This window comes from Poromitra crassiceps (assembly GCF_964638095.1).
Source record: "Poromitra crassiceps genome assembly, contig: HAP1_SCAFFOLD_669, whole genome shotgun sequence".
Lineage (NCBI taxonomy): Eukaryota > Metazoa > Chordata > Actinopteri > Beryciformes > Melamphaidae > Poromitra > Poromitra crassiceps.
Window position 1 is genome coordinate 1 of NW_028151739.1, and position 20,574 is coordinate 20,574.

Genomic DNA, 20,574 nt, shown 5'->3' on the forward strand with positions numbered 1-20,574 from the left:
GCCCCAGTATACCTCACAAACTACCTCACCAGAGTAGGAGAAGCACACAGCCACAGCACCAGAGCTAGCCCAGCCAACCTACAGTCAGTTAGGTGCAAACTGAAAATTGGCCAATGTTCCTTTGCTTTCCAGGGGCCCAGTGAATGGAATCTGCTCCCACTGGATATTAAGGAGGCCTCAAGTCAAAGCACCTTTAAAGTTAAACTTAAGAGGTGGCTGCTAGATAGGGTTCCTGAGTAAGGGACTAGGCAGAAATGGCGTATTGTATTGGTTGGTCTTCTTTTGTTATGCTGTAATGTTTTAGTACTAGATAGCCAGATTTTATTATGAAACTACAGTATGTGTGGTGCAATGTCTGTATATTTAATGTACTGTATGTCTAAGACCAAGGACCACAACGGAATTAAGTTTTTATCTACTTTTTGTGTTATCATTGATGCCTTTTTGGAATTGCATGTACATTTAATGTATGGCATTTTTTTTTAAACGGATCATCAAATAAATCTATCTATCTATCTAACCTACAATCCGCTACAGAAAAATGTATATTGTTTGTTTATTAACTGGCCCCTCGCCTTCTATGTGAAAGTGGCAAAGCAAGTTGAGTATCCCTGACCTATAGGGAGAAATTTAGTTTGTCATTGTAAACCCACAGCACAGTAATGATGACATGTTCTTCATAGATCTAGCATTTAAATTTTGCTCTTAAACTTTCTCAAAGTACACCAAATTCATGCATTTTACTTTAAAATGTAAAAAAAAATCTTGCGGGGGAGTATGCACCCCCCTAGGGGGTCTGCGGTCCCCCACCACAAATACTCAAAATCCTGTGGGAAACACTGACATGTGCTTCTTTTCACCTGACAGCGATGAGTTTCACAGAGGATCATGCTATTCCCCCCCCCCCCCCAAACAAACGACCAACCAACCAGTTGTACCAATCAGTTTCTTTCTTTCTTTCTTTCTTTCTTTCTTTCTTTCTTTCTTTCTTTCTTTCTTTCTTTCTTTCTTTCTTTCTTTCTTTCTTTCTTTCTTTCTAGGTTCCAGTCATTTGGGGAGCTGTTTGATGAAGCCATCAAACTGGGTCTGACAGCCATCCAGACGCAGAACCCCGGCTTCTACTACCAGCAGGCTGCCTGTTACAGCCAGGACAGGAAGCTGCAGGCACAGCAGCTCTGCCAGGTCACATGACACACTGATCACATGACACAATGATCACATGACACAATGATCACATGACACAATGATCACATGACACAATGATCACACATGCACGCACGCAAAATGTTACAATAAATCATGAAAATAAATGTAACGTTAAAATAAATCATAAATAAACTCTTTCACTCCATTTCTTATTTTGTAATGTTATATTCTTCAAAAGGTGGTTTATATTCATGCATTGCATCATCTTGCAGTTTTCTAAGCAGAATGTTGTAGTCGGGTAAAGCGGGTACTGAAGGCCAAAAATGTGAGAACCACTGTTCTAGTAGGAAACTTGTATTCTAGCGTCTTTCTCGTACAGTATCAGCTGAATGCAGTTGAAGGGCGGAGATAACCTTGCTTTTGACTACATGTACGCACGCGGCGCGAATGATGGCTGCCTCGCGTGTCCTATCCAGTGTTAATGGATAGGACGTGCACGACCGATGCTCCAAACGGATGCAGGGGCATAGCCACCAGCAAGCATATCTCCGGCCTAAAGCTGTTTGCTTGTTAATAGAGAGCCAAAGTGAAACGTCACTTCCTGCTTTCTCCCTGTACCAGTGCTGAAGAAAATATGAATGGCAGTGAACGGAGAATAACGTTATTTTTTTTTTATCCCGTTTGAATTATGCCACGGGGTGCCAATGCTAATTTTGTCAATTTAAAACGTAACTTTGCATGTCAAGAAAGTCGCAGTTTGTCGTCAAACTGAAACGTAGGGGTTAGTTTCGTCTCAAAACTTCATAGCTTGTGGAAGCTCGTGGCATGTCGCCGGTCTTCAGCTTTGCCGGTAGAGAAAGTGACGTCACTTAGGCGACAGTGTATGTAGTCTTTCTGATTTATAACTTATAGTCCAACAGTTTGGTGACAAACTGCAACTTTCTTGACATGCAAAGTTATGTTTTAAATTGACAAAATTAACGTTGGCACCCCATGGCCCAATTAAAACGGGATAAAAAAAGTAACCTTATTCTCCGTTCATCACCATTCATATTTTTTCAGCGCCTGGTACAGAGAGAAAAGCAGCAAGTGACATTCACTTTGCCTCTCTATAGAGTAGACAGTGTTAATACTTTCTGTTGATTGGTTGGCTGTTCCAGGCTGGAGTGACTTATCCCACCCCCGACCCGTTGGACACGCCCACTGGAGCACTGGACTTCTATGGCCAGCGACCATGGAGACAAGGACACCAGAGTAGATACACACACACACACACACACACACACACACACACACACACACACACACACAGGGACATCAAAACACAAACGTGTCCTCTTTGTAAAGGGCAGTTTAGAGTCCAGTGATTTATCATAGCCCGACGGGCATCGCTGAACGTGTTTGGACGCTGTCGCTCATAAAAAGTATAAACACCCAGGTGAGAGGAGAACACATCACAGAGCAGGATGTGTTGTGATATTTTCACATGGATTAATGCAACACGGACGTCGGACGGACAGACAGAGAAGCTGCCAGTCAAGTCAGTCACGTTACTGTTTTGATTGCAACATTACAAAACTGTCTATCTGCTTGCTAACATGCTGTGTGATTATCCATGCTAACGATGTTTTAGCTGTTACTTACCGTCTGTGTTGAGAATGTCCGCTTTCCAGGCATTTGCCTTTTTAACAGCATCTTTATAATCTGCCCGGTCGTCAGCCAAACAAGTTTTCCACAATTATGTGATCTTCTGCCATTGTTAATTCAACTAACTAGCTAACTAGTAGCTTCAGAAATTGCGGTAGGAGAGAGCAAAAAATTGGGGTTGTCATGACAACGGAGCCAACGATGGGGTCAAAGTTGAATCCAGATGAAGTCTTGACGATGGTCGCAACGTTCATCACAACGATGGCATATCGCCCGTCGCTGGAAGTATAAACACTTGTCGTTATCACCGATGATGGAATGTGATCATGGTCGGTCGCAACGAACATAAATCGCTGGACTCTAAACTGTTTACGGTGATAAATCATCACATGATTTGAGACTCAGGGAGTGCCAGAGTGTCAGACCTCCTACTTCCACTTCCTGCCAATGGGCCAATAGAAAGTGGCGGTAGAGGAAGCTGCATGCAGCATCTATCATCTACTAGCTGAACACCCGTCCCTGTGTGATGAGCCAGTTAGTCAGGCCTCGCTCACTCTCCTCTCCTCTCTCTCTCCAGAGGGCTTTCACAGTCCACTTCAGAGGCTGATTACACTTCCTGAAAGATTCAGGCCAATCACACGTCAAATGGCACAGCTGTGGCCAAACACAATTCTGCTCACTCACTCACACAGACACTTCACATTCTTAATGCTTTTATGCTTTTATGGTCTGGTCTATGCCTACATTCACACACACACACACACACACACACAAACACACACACCGATGGCGGCAAGCTAACACGCAGGGTGCTGGCACAACCACAGGGAACAATTTGCAGTTCAGTATCTTGCCCAAGGGCACTTCGACACGCAGGCTGGGAGAGCCCGGGATTGAACCCCCGACCTTCTGATTAGTGGCCGACCCACCCCCCCCCCCCCCCCCACCTCCTGAGCCACAGCCGCCCCCAAGATTAGGTCAACTTGACATTTAGAATAATACAATTGCCCCACCTCTGTCCATAATGTGGTACTACTAGTGTCTCTAATACATAGCTATAGGGCTAATGCATTGACATGTTGTTTTAATATATAGCTATAGGGCTAATGCATTGACGTGTTGTTTTAATATATAGCTAGGGCTAATGCCTCTAATGCATTGACGTATTGTTTTAATGTCCAGGTATCGACCCTCCAGACGGTGAGAAGGAGAAGACAGGAATACTGGCCCTCCAGATTAAAGAGAGAGACGTACCACATTCTGTTAGTACCCACACAATACACACATTACATACAAGAATACACACACTGAACATACTAAACGCATAGACAGTACACTACACTATAACATACTAAACACATAGACAGTACACTACACTATAACATACTAAACACATAGACAGTACACTACACTATAACATACTAAACACATAGGCAGTACATACTAAACACACAGACAGTACATAGTAAACACTAGGGGGAGGGGTTGCTAAGTAGTTTGGTGTATACCTTGGTCTTTGGGGACACAGCACACCCCACTTAAACCCAACAGCAAAAAAATCTAAAAATGTATGATATTGGATTTTTTTGTTTTTGCCCGATATTTTCCAACTCTTTTGACCAATGGTGACATACAGATACAGTATATGCACACATCTTCCCCATCTATTAGAGCTCAACAGTCACGTGACATTTCAAGCCCCGGAGGAGAGTTCCTCATTCATTTTCTCCATAGACATTTTGAAAAATCCTTACATAACGAGTTTTAAGGCTGGAACCAACCAAGCCAACCTGTGACCTACTGAATCAATGAAATGTGTTAAGGTGTTTGATGGTCTCTCTCCATGCAGGAGGTGATCATAGCCCTCCTCAGTAACGCTGTGGCCCAGTTTAAGAAGTACAAGTGTCCTCGTATGAAGAGCCACCTCAGTGAGTACCACAGCTTTTCTCATCATTTCATTTCCCAACCAGCTTTCCTGACCTATGGCTTGGAATGAGCCGTGTCCATACACCACAAATGTATTTATTTATTTTTTTGCATTTTTTTTCCCACCAGGCTTGTAGAATGGTAGGGGAAACACTGCATTGATGAGCAGCGCTCCTCTCTAAAAGTTGAGATGTTTACTGCTTAAGGGCGCCCAGAGCGCTTAACACCAGCCGCAGTGCTGGGGAGCACTCCTAGAGCAAGAGCATCTTTACCATGGAGAACGAATTGCAGAAAGGCGCTGGCAGCTAAAAAAAAGCGTTCTGTGGACACGACTCCTTACTGCTGTTGCATTCGAGAAAGCATTTTTTAAATGTATTGGTCTTACCTCACATTGTCAGTCTTTTCTTATAGAGAAGTATTTCTCTCTCTCTCTCTCTCTCTCTCTCTCTCTCGTCCAGTGGTGCAGATGGGAGAGGAGTACTACCATGCTAAAGACTACACCAAAGCCCTGAAGTAAGTCACCAAATCTGCTTTCAAAAAATATACTGCTCTACACCATGTTTTTCTATACCTAGGTGAAAAAATATACCTTGTGTGTGTGTGTGTGTGTGTGTGTGTGTGTGTGTGTGTGTGTGTGTGTGTGTGTGTGTGTGTGTGTGTGTGTAGGCTGTTGGACTATGTGATGTGTGACTATCGCACAGAGCGCTGGTGGGGTCTGCTGACGGCCATCTTGAGCACAGCCCTGCGCTGTGCTTATCTGATGGCCAACGTCAAAGACTACATCACGTACTGCATGGAGCTGCTGGGCAGAGGTAAGCACTGGGTTACACCATATCAAACATATGGACAGAGTCAGCGTGACGTCACTCATTGGTTTTTGGACTCTAGTTTTGAAGCCTAGTGTGGCCGTTGCCATCTTGCTTCTTGCGCAACTCGTGCCAGACCAGGGCTTTCCCAGAGCTGCAGCTCCGCCTGCTATCGGTCTGTGATCGGTGAGCTGCATGATCACTGGACAGGTGACCTGTCAATCAGCCCCAAAACATAGTCTCTTCTATCTATCTTGAAAGGTGAAATTAGCGATATAGAGCAAAACTGTTTTTTTGAACCAGGCTGTAAACATGCTTAATCCTGTCCTAGCTTTCGATTCCCACCTGGGACGCTGTGAGACGCTGTGAAGGAGTGCGTGCCCGTCCGCATGTCCTCCAGTGCCCACCGCCCGGGTGGGGTCGTCAAAAAGGGCCTTTCTGTGTGGAGTTTGCATGTTCTCATGCAATATCCTGGTCGCTGAAGTGGTGCCTCCTCTGGTCGTTAGGGGCGCCTGTTCGGAGGAAGGGGAACTGGTTGGAATAGCGTGATCCTCCCACGTGCTATGTCCTACCGGCGAAGCTTCCCCTGTCAGGTGAAAAGAAGCAGCTGGCTAACTGCCCATGTCTCGGAGGAAGCATGGAGCCAGTTTTCGGCTCTCCCCAGATTGGCAGAGGGTGGAGCAGCAACCAGGATAAATAAATTAAAATTAGCACTAATGGGGGATAAAAATGGGATAAAAAAATCCTGTCCTATGTAGCTAGCTAACTATTAGTTAATAGTTACACCAGGGAGCTGGAGTAACCTACCAGTCCTGGCTGACTCCCCCTACACGCCACGGGCGAAGTCGAAGCCACGGTGAGGCATTATCATGAAACCCACAGCCCTGTATAATAAATGTGCAATGACGTATCTACACCAGTGTGAGGCAGCAATGCACTAAACCGTGCCTAGTCTGGCGGAAACTAAAATGAAGAAGATGGACTATGGACTCTGCTGCTTTAAAAAAATGAAGCAGCATGCTGTTTTGGCAGAATTCTGGGGGTTTAGTCCCCTTTAAGAGATAACAGCTGGTGCAACAGGTTGCAAGATTTCTTTCTCAGCACAATCCATGTTGTTCCTCTTTCTATCAGATATGACGATCAAACTAGTCGCTTTTCGGCGAAATTCAACATTTTGAATTGGTTTGACTAATAGAGACGCTGCGTAATGTGTCATCATTCAGAAACCACGCCCAAGACGGGGGAAAACACAAACTCCTGTCCAATCCTGGCGTCCTCCTATGTCACGTGCATGGTTGCGTGTTCCACCAAAAGATCGTATATACGGAAGATGAACACTCCAACTTACTTCCTTGACAGCTAGATCCATATTCTTCTTCTCGCCAATTCTCAATGGCTTCCTTGTTTTGCTCAGGAGTACAAAAAAACTTTAACTGGTGATTTTTTACATTTGTTTTCTGCGCAGCCCACCACACAACAGCTTTTAGCTATGTTTAATTCAAGGAAAATGATGCTGGTGTGTGGAAATGAACGGAGCTCTTCCCCCGTGATGGGCGTGGCCTATTACATGCAGTGTCTCTATCAGAGAGGCCATTTACACCTGGCATTAACATGCGTTTTCTGCCATCAGATTGCAATCCGATTGTATTTTATCACTTGAAAGTACAGGTTTAAACACCCCCAAAACGCATTGAAGAAGGATTGCAATCTGATCGGCCAAACCACCTCCGGAGGTGGTCAGGGACGCATTATGACAACATTTAACACAAGTGTAAATGCAATGCGTCCTCTCAAAACGCATTCAGCAACTACCATACGGAAATACATAATCTTCGGAAGTCGGTGACGGCACTCACACCTGAACGCAATTCCCCGGCAGCACCGCACCGGTGTGTGCCCTCATCTCGCCGCTGTGCCAGATGAACACACACACAGGCAGCCTGTCACCATGGACCGGCTAAAAATTCTCTATCTCCCCCCCGCTCCGCTTTTGCACAACAATCGTAGCGTTGCTTCAAAGTTTTGCTGCGGAGGTTTTGCCACGGCTGTAACCACCTGTGTTGCGTTCAGGTAACATCCTAAATTACAATGTTATACAATTGAGAGCATAATTTCTCTTTTATATCAACACTTCTCCTTTGGAAAAGGAGTGGAAAATGAAAGGAAAATGAGGGAGAAAGGGTTCGAACCCTTTCCCCCTCATTTTCCTTTCATATAAAAGAGAAATTATGCTCTCAATTGTATAACATTGTAATTTAGGATGTTACCTGAACGCAACACAGGTGGTTACAGCTAATGACATGCACGGAAAACGTATGTATGTGTGTGTGTGTCTCGGACCCAGTGTCATTGTTAATAAACAGATAAAGAAATAGATGCAGTGCTGCGTGATCGGCCATCGTTTTGTCCAGGTGAAGGGGACGTTCACTGTGCATTTGAGCTTAACAATAACCTCTATTTCCCTGTGCATGTATGAAACATGCATGCACACGTTCAGGGGGCGCGCGCGTGATGACGTTCGAGCTGGAGAGCAATCGGATTGCAATCTGTTCACCCAAAACGCATGTTAGTGCCAGGTGTAAATGGAATCAGGCTGAAGTGATAAAATACAATCTGATTGCAATCTGATGGCAGAAAACGCATGTTAATGCCATGTGTAAATGGCCTCAGATAGTCATAATAGCTCCAGATAGTTAGCTATAAACCAATACAAGGTGAATGGAGTTTTGCTGAAATGTACTGTGTGTGCACTGTGGAGGACATTTCAGTGAGCCTCAGTCAGCTTGCACAGACAGGAGCGTGACCCCGTTGACCTTCTATTTGTTTGTGGCTAACTCTCTGGAGCTGGTTTGAGGAGCAGCATGGATTGTGCTGAGAAAGTAATCTACCGATCAATATCATCATTGGTAAGTAGCAAATAGGGCTAGGGTTCCAAAAATCTGAACTATCCCTTTTATCTAAATGAGGGGTTCTCAAAGTTTTCATGACTCTGTCGTTTGGGTTAGGTGATTTCTCTCCACTCCCCCAGGTACGGGGCCGAGGGGCTATCCTTTTACCACCCCGGCCTGGGGGGGGTTCACCCGGGCTATATTTCTGGGCACACCTCTAGCAGCCATGTCACCGTATCGTCATCCACAGACAGCAGGCCATGCATCCTGTTGGGAGCCCGATACATCGGCCATTCCAGAATGACATGGTCTGCTGTCTGTTCCTCTGCACCGCACTCACATGACTGAGGGCCAATTGGGAAGCCAGCATCTTATTGAGAGGTGCGTCCGGGTGGTGCAGCAGTAGATTCCCTGCCTACCAATACGAGGGTCGCAGGTTCGAGCCCCCGTGTTACCTCCGGCTTGGTCGGGCGTCCATACAGGCACAATTGGCTGTGTTTGCGGGTGGGAAGCCAGATTAAGGGTATGTGTCCTGGTCGCTGCACTAGCGCCTCCTCTGGTCGGTGGGGACGCCTGTTCAGGGAGAGGGGAACTGGGGGGAATAGCGTGATCCTCCCTCGAGCTATGTCCTGCCTGTGAAACTCCTCACTGTCAGGTGAAAAGAAGAGGCTGGTGATGTAGCAGAGGAAGCATGGTGCTAGTCTACAGCTCTCTCCAGATCGGCAGAGGGGGGTGGAGCAACGACCGGGACAGCAGGGGGAATTGACCAAGTATAATTGGGGAGATTTTTTTTTATTATCATTGAGAGTCACCCAAGAAAAAAACTCAACACAAAATAATTCAGAAAATAAATATTTTCTCTTTTGCCTATTCTAGACTAAAACATGCCATGTTTAGGCGACCAACTAAGGTTTTACAATACAAGAAAAAACCTGCATATTTGTGTGAACATTAGAGATGCGAGGATGAGCTTTTATGCCACCCTAATGAAGCATCCGCCCGCCATAAATCCACGCAAATTATTTTGTACTATTTTTAGATCTGCACCCGACATTTCACAACGCTATAAAGGAGCGATTTGGGCAGATTAACTTAACTGTTTGTGCTGCCGTCGGTGCGATCACTGCAGTTAACTCCAAATAAGCTTCCATGCTGTATTATAATCCAGTCCATCACTTGCCCATGTAGCATACTAGGCTAACTGATGCTATAGCTTTAAGTTTAGATCAAGACTGGATTGACCTGTAATGGGAAAATAATACGAGCGCGTCTTCTCTTCCAACGTGTCTTCAGTGGAGACTCCTTGTTCTGGTGACATCATTGACCATATAAGGAGTTAAAAAATAAGGCGTCCCATCGCGTGGCTATTTGTTTAGTACTGCTTTGAGTCCTTGGGGGTCCTTGCCATCTAACAATAGGTGACTAACATGTGCCTGACGAAAAATGCAGCTTAAAATACGTTAATAGACTAGGTAACGTAATTAATATTAATGTTCCTCATTAATGATATATCATTTCACCCGCCCGCATCCCATCCGCTATTAATCAGAATGTTTATTTTTATGATCCATGGATATCCACGGTCAGCGCGGTTATAACTGCAGCATGCGCATCTCTAGTGAACACACACACACACACACACACACACACACACACACACACAGGAGATGCTGTAATGTAATGTAGGAGTGTTAAAGGTTGTGACGTAGTCTTCTTGTCGTCCACTAGCTTCTACCTTGCAGGAGGAGCAAAAGTCAAGGATTGAGAAGAACCTCATCAAAGTCCTCATGGTAAGTAGATGACTCCACCCGGCCCAGCACGCTACATACACCAAATTACACATCTGTAACGACGAGAACGCTTTTTCATTTATTTTCATTAAGATTGGACATGTTTTTTAAGTGAGAATTTACACTACCTGTTTGCTATTGACAGTTAAATTCTCATGCACTATAGGGCTGTCACTTTTTACGCAAATCATTCAAATACATTCAAAGATAATTGCAGAAAACATTATTTTATGTCGGGTTTTTAAAGTGTTTAGATGTGATTAACTTCTGTAGCAACATTTTAAACGCCTTTTTCTTCATTCCCTCAGAATGAAGCTCCAGACGCCGAGCCCGAGTGCGACCCTGGCTCCTGCAGTGCAGCTGGCTCACTGTGGAGCGACCGCATGGCTCTAGCTGGATCCAACGAGTTCACCATAGAAGTCCAGGACTACGTACCATTCAGTGAGTTATCACACGCGCACGCTCACACACACACACACACACACACACACACACACACACACACACACACACACACACACACACACACACACACACAGACACACACACACACACACACACACACATTTGGAATATGTATTTATGTCCACATAAATACAAGTATGCAAAGGACATAAACAGTAATAGTGCAGTCAAATCCTGTGAGTCAGTCAGTTACATGAGTGCCCAGACGGCAAACACAATAATGCATACACATAAGAAACACACAGGCTGATAACATGGCAGGTTGATATATACAGTTATACTGTAATGCAAGTAATGTAATGCGAGTCAGTATCCACTTCATGGGTACAAAAAGCAGCGCCTCCTCCATATTGAGCGGCTGCCGATAATAGTAGATATTGAACAATATCTCGCTAACTGCTTGGGCCTTCTATTTGGGAGACCAGCCATCTGAAGGCCTCTCACAACCAGCTTATGGACATGACCTGACACACACACACACACACGAGGGATGAAACGATAACCGGTTTTAATGATAAAAAAAAATGATTTAAGTTAACTCATTCATGGCCAGTTTAGGACTGCCAATATTTAGCACAGGCCAAAGATTTTCATAATTGTTGGTCATCTTTCAAGACCCACAGTAAATTATCTATTAGCACCAAAGTGATTTGCAATACCTCAAAATGAAGATGTATGTCTCTGGGTTCACCAGGAAAAAAAAGTGAGCTTTTAGCATGTTCTGTACTCTACTTATAGCCATTTATATACACCCTGTTTTCACCAAAAAGGTCTCTCGGAGAAGATAAATTGCAGAAAATGGCATTTTTCTAAATCACACAATCTCAGGCAGAACTCGCTCTCAATTCTTTTATTTTGAACTGTATTGACATCAGACATGTAAATATTATTCGTTATGACACAAATGAAAAAATAATAATAATATATATATATATATATATACATGATGTGCCTTTTTTACATTCAACAATACAGTTTACTCAGTGTGAGTGTGATCATAGAATAGAATGCAGAGATCAGTGTAGTCTCTCTCACACACACACACACACACACACGCACACACACACACACACACACACACACACACACACTCTCCTTCCCGCGAGATCATCCGGGTCCTGTCGCATTGGAATCCAGTCTTCCTCGCTCTCGACAGGAAAGTGGCCGTGCTGCTCTGCTGCTTGGCTCTGTGTGAAAGCCATTTCTGTGGCGAGGCTGCTGTTCTCCTCCTCACACAGTTGTGACTCCGTCTCGTCTCTTTCGGGCTGGCACATAGGAACGGGGTCCAGGGACCAGGATCGATCATGTTGGTCACGGGTTTGACTACCGCGGTTTCGATGTCCGCTGCCCTGCAGCAAGCCGATCAGCTCTGCAGTGCGCCGAGGGGCATTTCAATGGCGTTTCTCCTCTGCAACAAGGAAGCGTGTTTCTCTGTTCTCTGTTTTTGCTCCTGCTAATTTCAAACAACAGCTGCGGTATGTGTTTGATAACGTGCTGTCGGCTTGACTTTGAGGTTAGGGACCTGAAAACATGTCACAGGCTGGGGAAGTGTTTGAACTACACGCTGTACTAATAAAAACAAAAACACGTCAAACACGTCATTGGCGGGGAGGGCTATTTCTGATAACACGTCAAAGACGTCTTTGGCGGTGAATGAGTTAAAGACCAGAAATGTGTTTTTCTTCTTGTTCCTTCAGTTAGATGTTTGATCTTCACTGTGCAGAATGATTCAGTCTGTGCAGAGTTTCACACTAGAAGCTGTTTCCACACGCGTGACTCGTCTGCTGAAAGTGGACATTTTCTCTGAACTCATTGAAAATTAAAATTTCAGAATCAGAATAACGTTATTGATCCTCGGGGGGAAATTGAGTAAATTGAGTTAGGGGGCGAGCCTGCAAGCATTTAATGAGTGACATTTATTAAAGAAGACATTGAACATCGCAATTTGATGTTATCGAACTGTTGAGACTATATGACGATTTTCCTTGAAGTAAACTCTCCCCTCCCTCTGACTCCAGTCCAGTGTAAAGCCAGGTTCCACTCTCCCAGTTTCCACGTGGACCAGCCCATCCAGCTCCAGGTTTTCCTCCGAGCCGACTGCCCGCATCCTGTCAGGTTCAACAAGCTGGCCGTCAGCCTCAGTAACCAGGTGCACGCGCACACACACACACACACACACACACACACACACACACACACACACACACACACACACACACACACACACACACACACACACACACACACACACACACACATATACACACACACACACACACACACACACACACATATACACACACATACGCACGCACGCACGCACACACACACACACACACACACACACAGTCTAATAGCCAAACAAATACAGGAGCACTTACAGTCCCTGCTTATTAATAAAAAAAAATAAAAAAAAATCCAAACATGTGCAAAGTGCAAACTCATCAGAAATGGAGCGTAAAAAACCTGTAGTGTCTGTTTGGTTGAACATTTCTTCATGCTTAGCAATTCTGCTGTGTCAGCAACACCTGGCTCCGTTTGAAAATGTGTGTTTCTCCTAAATGTCTGGCCGTGTGTGTGTGTGTGTGTGTGTGTGTGTGTGTGTGTGTGTGTGTGTGTGTGTGTAGGAGTACAACCAGTGGTGTGTGGTGGAGTCGTCGGGCCAGGAGAGCATGTGCCTGTCGCCGGGGGCAACCAGATGCTACAACTTCAGCTTTGTGGCCAAGACCGAAGACGTGGGCAAGAAGATCGAGGTAGAGCAGGCCCACATACAGACCAATATACAGTCAGGAGGCAAAACAAACATTCTTAAGCTTGGCATTCATTGTGCTCTGTACTTGTGCGTGTGCGTGTGTAGATGACAGGTGTGGAGGTGATGCTGGGCAGTGACAGCAGGGGGCGCTGTGTGTTTGTGACCTGGAGAGGAGCAGGAGGAGACGCAGCCTCAGGCCACGAGGCACTGCAGGCCAGCCGCTCTGCCCGACCCAGAGCCCACACAGCCAGGGGGCGGGCCCAAGACTGGGACTGCATCAACATACAGCACAGCACCATGTAAACACACTCACACACACACACACACACACACACACACACAGAGCCCACACACACACACACACACACAGAGCCCACACAGCCAGGGGGCGGGGCCAAGACTGGGACTGTGCGCGCCGTACGGTATCGGTCTCGGGAGTGAATAATCAGACTTGACTCAGTCTCGGATGAATTAAATGTATGGTACAATCAGAAGATGCGCCCGTCGGCGAGTGGGATAAGCCTGCTGCAGGTCAGCACCTCTCAGCACATACTAGCCTGACATATAAGTCAGTGGTCCACATATATCAATAAATACATAAATCAACTTGCAGGAACGTCACAGCAGCAACACGTGATGTGTGACCTGATAAAGCCTTTCACTTGTCTGACAAACATGTTGACTTGGACGTGCCTTACGTTCATTACTTTCCATGTTTCACTCACAACTGCTTTGAAGTGTTAGTGAACTGAGGTTAGCAGATAACACATTAACGTAACCCAGCCATTAGCCATGTGCCCGGCTCAGGCTACAGTTAGCAGACAGTTAGCGTGGTGCGTCCATTCATGTATTTTTCCGAAACCCATAGTAGTCAAATGTCCCATTGGACCGAGAAATACAAAGCCATTGTTGGCGAAGGTCCATTGGTCCAAACTCCATACAAAGCTGCCCTGGCTGCAGTCCAGCAGCAAAAGCCTGTGCCGATGACAGCCAGTAGCCATGTGCTTTGTGTTTACTTTCTGTTAACGTTCGTCTCGTCAATGAAAAATACACATACAATACGTCATAGTTTTTATGATCAGGATCTATTTTTAGCTCATCATTGTCTCGTCTTTGTCACGGAAAAAAAGGGCAAACGTTTTTATGCCTCCACCTGGCGATAGCCGTGGCTGAAGGCATTATATTTTCGGGTTGTCCGTCACAGGACGCCTCGATGGAATTGCTTCAAATTTGGCTCAAACATCCACTTGGACTCAAGGATGAACTGATTTGATTTTGGTGGTCAAATTTCAAGGTGACCTCAGGAACGTCATTTTCATGCTGGGTAATGCGATATCTCAGGAACGGTAAGAAACGGAACGTTGTTTTGTTTATTAAATGACCGTCTGCGAGATATAGTGTAATGAATTATACTTGACCACTTGTCTGTCCGTCGTCGGTGCAAAGTTATGGCCCGCGTTTCTCCGTTTTTTGTATGATGGCAACTTTAGAGAAATACTTTTGACCTGCTGGATTATATTGATTGGTCGCTCATCAGAAGCATGGATTTAAGACTCCTTTTCCACAGTTTTGAAGAACACCATAACTTTAACCAGGTGAGTGGTGATTGCTGCACGCCTTCCATCTGACACTGTAGCACTGTCCCGTTTATACTTTCATCTTCACCTCAAAACTCACAGTGCTCTGTGCCATCTCCCCCCCCCCCCCCCCTCCCCCGCCAGTGAAATTCTACGTTACATTTATTTTCCCGTTGTTATTTTTTGTTCTCGCTTAAACCGAATGTTTTATGGTCACTCACGATTCAGTAGGTCACGGGTTGGCTTGGTTTGAGCCTTAAAACTCGTTATATAAGGATTTATCTAAATGTCTACGGAGAAAATGAATGCAGAACTTTACTTGCGCGACAATTTACGTCACGTGCCTTTTGAGCTATTACCATTATAAGTCCTTATTACATGAATGGGTAAAAAAAAAAATCTGTGTCCCACCTCTTAACTCATTGAGTGCCAAGGACGGACATGTTCGTCATTTCAATTAGTAACGTAGAGTGCCAAGGACGGACATGTTCGTCAATTGCGTTTTTTGACGGTGGGGCGTCGATCAAAGCCTTCTGCCTCTGATGTACAAATATTATAGCTATTGGATGTGTCTAACCTATTTTACAGAACCCTTAGGTGGCGACAGTGCTCTCCACATAACAGAAAGGCAAGGAAAAAACAAAGAAGAAGTCGTTATGGAAACGGAAATCGCATCGCATCCGTATGCATCGATATGCTGAAGCACGTTACTGCAGCTGTGCCTGCAGCAGCCAATCTGCTCCCACAATTGAGCAGCTCCGTGTCGGTTGCGACAGCAAATCCGCACATCCACACCGTGGAGTTGTTATTATTCCCAACTGGAAGCATCGTTGCCGGTGACAAACACACGCGGAACGCTGTAAAAAAGCAGGATGTCTAGCACCCTTCACTGTGCGCACAGCAAACTCAGCAGAGAGCCACCACAGACAGGAGGAGGAGTGTGCAGTTGAGGCGAGGCGGGGCGGGGGGGGGGGGGGGGGGAGGGGGCACGCAGAGCAGCACACACACAACACCCAGACAGACCCAGGCAGCAGGACAGGATTGACAAACGCAAGCCAGAATATCCGATGCCCACCAGATGACTCAGTGAATGTGCTTGAAATGCTGCATTTCACAAAAGGCGGAATAACTCAGCTTCTAATTTGAAAAGTGTCTTTTTGCTCAAAACAGCCTATCTTCTCCGGCTCATAACTAAAGAACGGAAAATGGGATCAATAAACTTTTTTTTGCAGATGATAGAATAGAGTCTCATCGTTCTTTGTGCGTGTTCAGTGTTTACATAGTAATATCACACAATATTCTGTGGGCCTCGAGAAATCACTGAAAACGCTCTGAAACTCTGGCACTGGGAGCATCCGTTCTCCAAAAGTGGCTGGCACTCAATGAGTTAACTACTGGCCCATTTCAAGGGAGATTTTCCAACATCTTACACTTACAATGTGTTTTTCCCCTTCACATTACCCTGCAGGTATTACATTATCAGTTGCTACGTGCACTGCTCTGTTTGCCACAGAAATGTGGTGAGCTGGTTGTCTTTGTTCCTGTCTTGTTAGGATCATCTCCAGAGTCCCAAAGATCTGTGTGGAGCTGAGCCACCAGCCTCCTGCGCTCACCAACGAGATGTACTGCATCACCCTCACCGTCCAATCACAGGAGGAGGGCGTGGCCAGAGATGTTAAACTGACGGCCGGCCTCAAACCAGGTACGGTATACAGAACGAGCTGCAGTACAGCAGAAAGGACACAATTAATCCAATCCATGTTGGATTTGGCCAAGTGCAATATCCAATGGCAGGAGCAGCTGGAATTTAATGAAGGTAAAAGTGTGGTGCTTCAGAGATGCCCCGGCCTACAAATCATATTGTCCAGTCGTAAGGTAACATGCTTGTTTGTTACAGACTCCAGCAAAAATCACATCATTTATATATGTGGGACTATATTTAGTGGAAATATTGCATCCCCACTAAAATCGGGAGAACATCTTCTGTACCGTCATGGTAAGGAGAACCTGTTTTTGTCTTGCCAAACTCCATGGTAACATCGTGTGTATGTTTTGTGTTGATTGGTCTTCATGGTAGCATTAGGTGCTTTCAGACTAAAGGCCGTTTCACACAGATGCGGTGCGGAGGCGGAATGCGGTACGAAATTCCGTGCGAATCTTCCGCATTGCAACCTATACACACAGGTCCGGTGCGAATTATTCGCAGTCCCACGTTCATTTTCCGCAGCGGAAAAACAGTGTTCAGTGTAACCAGTAGTTAGTGTCCCTCCTGGGCTCCCGTCTAGTAGGACAGCACCACCTACCCGCAAGCGCAAGCTAGCTACTAGTCGGCTAACGTCAGACAGACAGACAGACAGACACAGCAGCGAGACAAGCCATGAAAAGAAACTGGAGGCAGGGAAATTTCCATCAGTTGAAAAAACAATGAGAAGAGAAAATGGAAGCAGTAGCAGCGGACCCCAAATTTTATGCTAAACTGATAGTTAGCACTTGGATACAAGTGGCTAACATTAGCTCCATCCATTTACAACAGTGGTTTACAACGTTAGCAAGTAGCAATTTGTTACACAACAGCTACATTACCATCTTCAGTGGATCCCAGCTGCTGGGCGAATTGAAGATCTATTGTCGTTGATTTCGGTGTTGATCGTCATGGTGGTTGTCATATAAAATAAAATTGGATGTTGAGAAACCAAATTGATTAGCCGGGGGGTTTGGCAAGAGTAGTGGAGGTATGACATCAGCTGTAAACAAAGGATTTCATTGGTCAAACGTATTTTCCGCAGGTGTTTCCGTGCAGACGTCAATGTCCATTCGGAAAAATAAAATGCCGCATGAATGTTCGGCCGCGGTGTGCAAGCTTCAATTACAACTAATTAAAACATCTTTTTGCGAATGTCCGTGTCAATTATTCACACGGAGATCCGCACCGGTGTGAAACGGCCTTAAACAGTTCTGCGGACTCCCTGAGAGGAACTGCCCAGTGGGGAGGTTTCCAGAGAACTACATACCTCCAAGGGCTTTTTTCTGTTTGCAGTCGCCCCGCCAATAGGAACCATAGGAATGCTGAAGTGAGGCCGGTGGTTAGCATGCTAAACGCTGCTATTGTAGTAGCTTGACAGCAAAGCATAAAACACTAATGAGGGTTTCCAAATTCCAATCGTGGAAGTTGGAAACCCTCATTAGTGTTTTGCTTGCACCTGTGTTTACCCTGCCTTTTCGACACAAAATGTCCCCCGTGAGAAGGGTCTATTGTATCCTAGCACTATGAAAAGGTTCCTGCGGTCCCAAAGCACCGATTGTGTGTATGCGTTGTTTTGATTGGTGTCTCCAGGCCAGGATGCCAACCTGAGCCAGAGCACCCAGGTGACGCTCAGCGGCTCCACAGTGTGTGACGACACAGACCCTGCCCTGCTGCCTGACATCCCTGTGGGAGACCTCCACCCAGGCCAGAAGGTACACACACACACACGCACACGCACACACACACACACACACACATAGGGCTGTGTATAACGCACAGAGCAACGGCCTGGAACAGAGGAAATAGGGCCATGTGTAATGCATGGATTAACGTCCTGTAAATAGCTGACTTCCTGCCACGCAGTGCATCATATCCTTATTATCTGATCCTGCTGTATTCACCTCTCTCAGCCTGCTGCGCTTTGCTGTGTCACCTTTAACTACGCTATGCATTTGAACCTATCGCCCACAGTGAGCAAGGTTTTCCCACGAGGACCAGGAAGTAACCCTGAAAACTGTAATTCCTCGCATGGCCACTTGAGGCAGGGCTCAGAAGTCCCGTCGTTCCTGACCGTTCACCCCCATGTTAAAATGCCTGGCCCTTAACTCATTGAGTGCCAATGACGACTAAAGTCGTCAATTCAAATAGTAACGTAGAGTGCCAATGACGACTAAAGTCGTCAATTGCGTTTTTTGACGGTGGGACGTGGATCAAAGCCTGATGCATCTCCTGAAAAAATATGGGGGATGTTGAAGGTGTATAAGCTATTTTACGGACCCATTAGGTGGCGACAGTGCTCTCCAGATTAGAGAAAGGTGAGGAAAAAAACAGAGAAGAAGCCATGGGGAAACGGAAACCGATGCATGCTGTAACGTTAGCTGTGCCTGTGAACATCAGCCAATCTGCTCCCACAATTGAGCCTTTCTGTCTGTTGCGATAGCCCCTCCACATGATTAGTTGCCAGAAAAGGAGCACCCGACAGCCGACACCAGTGTCTTTCTGAAAAGATAAATTATTCTCAGCTGGAAGCGCTGGGAGCCGGCGACAAAAACGGCGGAACGCTGTGAAAATAGGCTGGATGCAGCCAGCGCACTTTGAAACGTGCAGCGGAAAATTCAGAGCAGAGAGCCACCAGAGACACTCCCACGGAGGAGGGGTTTGCAGTTGAGGGGGGTGGGGCACGCAGGGCACCATACAACACCGACCCAGACAGCAGGCTCGATGGACAGATTGGCAAACACAAGCTGGAATATCTGATGCCCACCAGCAGTAAATCAAGACCAGCAAGAAGGTGTAGGGTCTGCGCACGCAGGGGCCAGCGCTGCTGGTTGCAGCTAAAAAATATTATTTTGCCATCTGTTTTATTGAAGGAAATTATTTTTGAGGTGTCACTACATCAGAAAATATTAGGTTCAGGGTCAGTGATGTGCTTGAAATGCTTCATTTCACAAAAGGCTCATTATCTCAGCTTCTAGTTTGAAACGTCTGTTTTTGCTGAAACCAACCTATCTTCTCCTGCTGATAACTAAAGAACGGAAAATGATATCAATAAACTTTTTTTTGCTGATGATACAAGATAGTCTCATCGTTCTTTGGGCGTGTTCGGTGTTTACATAGTAATATCACACAATATTCTGTGGGTCTTGAGAAATCACTGAAAACGCTCTGAAAGGGCTGGCACTGGGAGCATCCGTTTTCCAAAAGTGGCTGGCACTCAATGAGTTAACATGGTTTTGGTCTATATAGTTAATTTCACCTTTTCATAACAACTGTAGGGGCGTCATTTTTTTTATAACTCGCCCGTTTGGAGTAAAATAGACGATAGGAAAGGGGGTGATTGACAGATCACCTGTCCAGTGATCGCGCAGCTTGCCGATCACGGACCAATACCAGGCGGAGCTGCGGCTCTGGGGCTCTGGGAAACTCCCATCTCACGTGAGGAGGTGCAGACGGACTCAACCCATTCCCTCCCACTCTGCTGACGAAAAATCAAGATGGCGACGGTCCAATGTTTGAACTCCAAACGGGAGCCCAAAATCAATGGGACAGCTCTGTCCATCCTTTTTTAGGTCAGTGGTCAGTCACCCACCTACCTGCCTACATGTTCAGCTCCCCAAATGGCAAAAACAATAGTAATCCAGTATGTGCATTTGTCTCCAGGTGGAGAGGTGTGTGTACGTGAGGTGTGTAACGACTGGGCCAAGGGTCTTCCTGTTCCACGTGGCCTACAGCATCGACACCACTGTGGAAGGACAACCCATCAGCTGCAAGTGTCACAAGGTAAAGCAGCAGCCAGGTAAAGCAGCAGTAAGGTAAAGCAGCAGTAAGGTAAA

The 20,574-nt window shown here is 45.8% G+C and overlaps 1 protein-coding gene across 1 annotated transcript in view; it reads left to right on the top strand.

Annotated features, from left to right (window-relative positions):
* Positions 1 to 1,040: 1,040 nt before the first annotated feature.
* The window catches only part of LOC310771458 (trafficking protein particle complex subunit 11-like), a gene marked incomplete at its 5' end in the record, with an annotated part of 31,614 nt that continues 12,080 nt past the window's right edge, over positions 1,041 to 20,574 (top strand). The window contains 14 exons of the mRNA XM_083664068.1: positions 1,041 to 1,182; positions 2,307 to 2,400; positions 3,976 to 4,055; positions 4,643 to 4,721; positions 5,178 to 5,232; positions 5,386 to 5,531; positions 10,142 to 10,203; positions 10,512 to 10,644; positions 12,687 to 12,817; positions 13,296 to 13,421; positions 13,526 to 13,719; positions 16,551 to 16,699; positions 18,332 to 18,453; positions 20,402 to 20,521. Coding sequence (XP_083520194.1) covers positions 1,041 to 1,182; positions 2,307 to 2,400; positions 3,976 to 4,055; positions 4,643 to 4,721; positions 5,178 to 5,232; positions 5,386 to 5,531; positions 10,142 to 10,203; positions 10,512 to 10,644; positions 12,687 to 12,817; positions 13,296 to 13,421; positions 13,526 to 13,719; positions 16,551 to 16,699; positions 18,332 to 18,453; positions 20,402 to 20,521 — 1,633 coding nt within the window. The remainder of the gene's footprint in view (positions 1,183 to 2,306; positions 2,401 to 3,975; positions 4,056 to 4,642; positions 4,722 to 5,177; positions 5,233 to 5,385; positions 5,532 to 10,141; positions 10,204 to 10,511; positions 10,645 to 12,686; positions 12,818 to 13,295; positions 13,422 to 13,525; positions 13,720 to 16,550; positions 16,700 to 18,331; positions 18,454 to 20,401; positions 20,522 to 20,574) is intronic.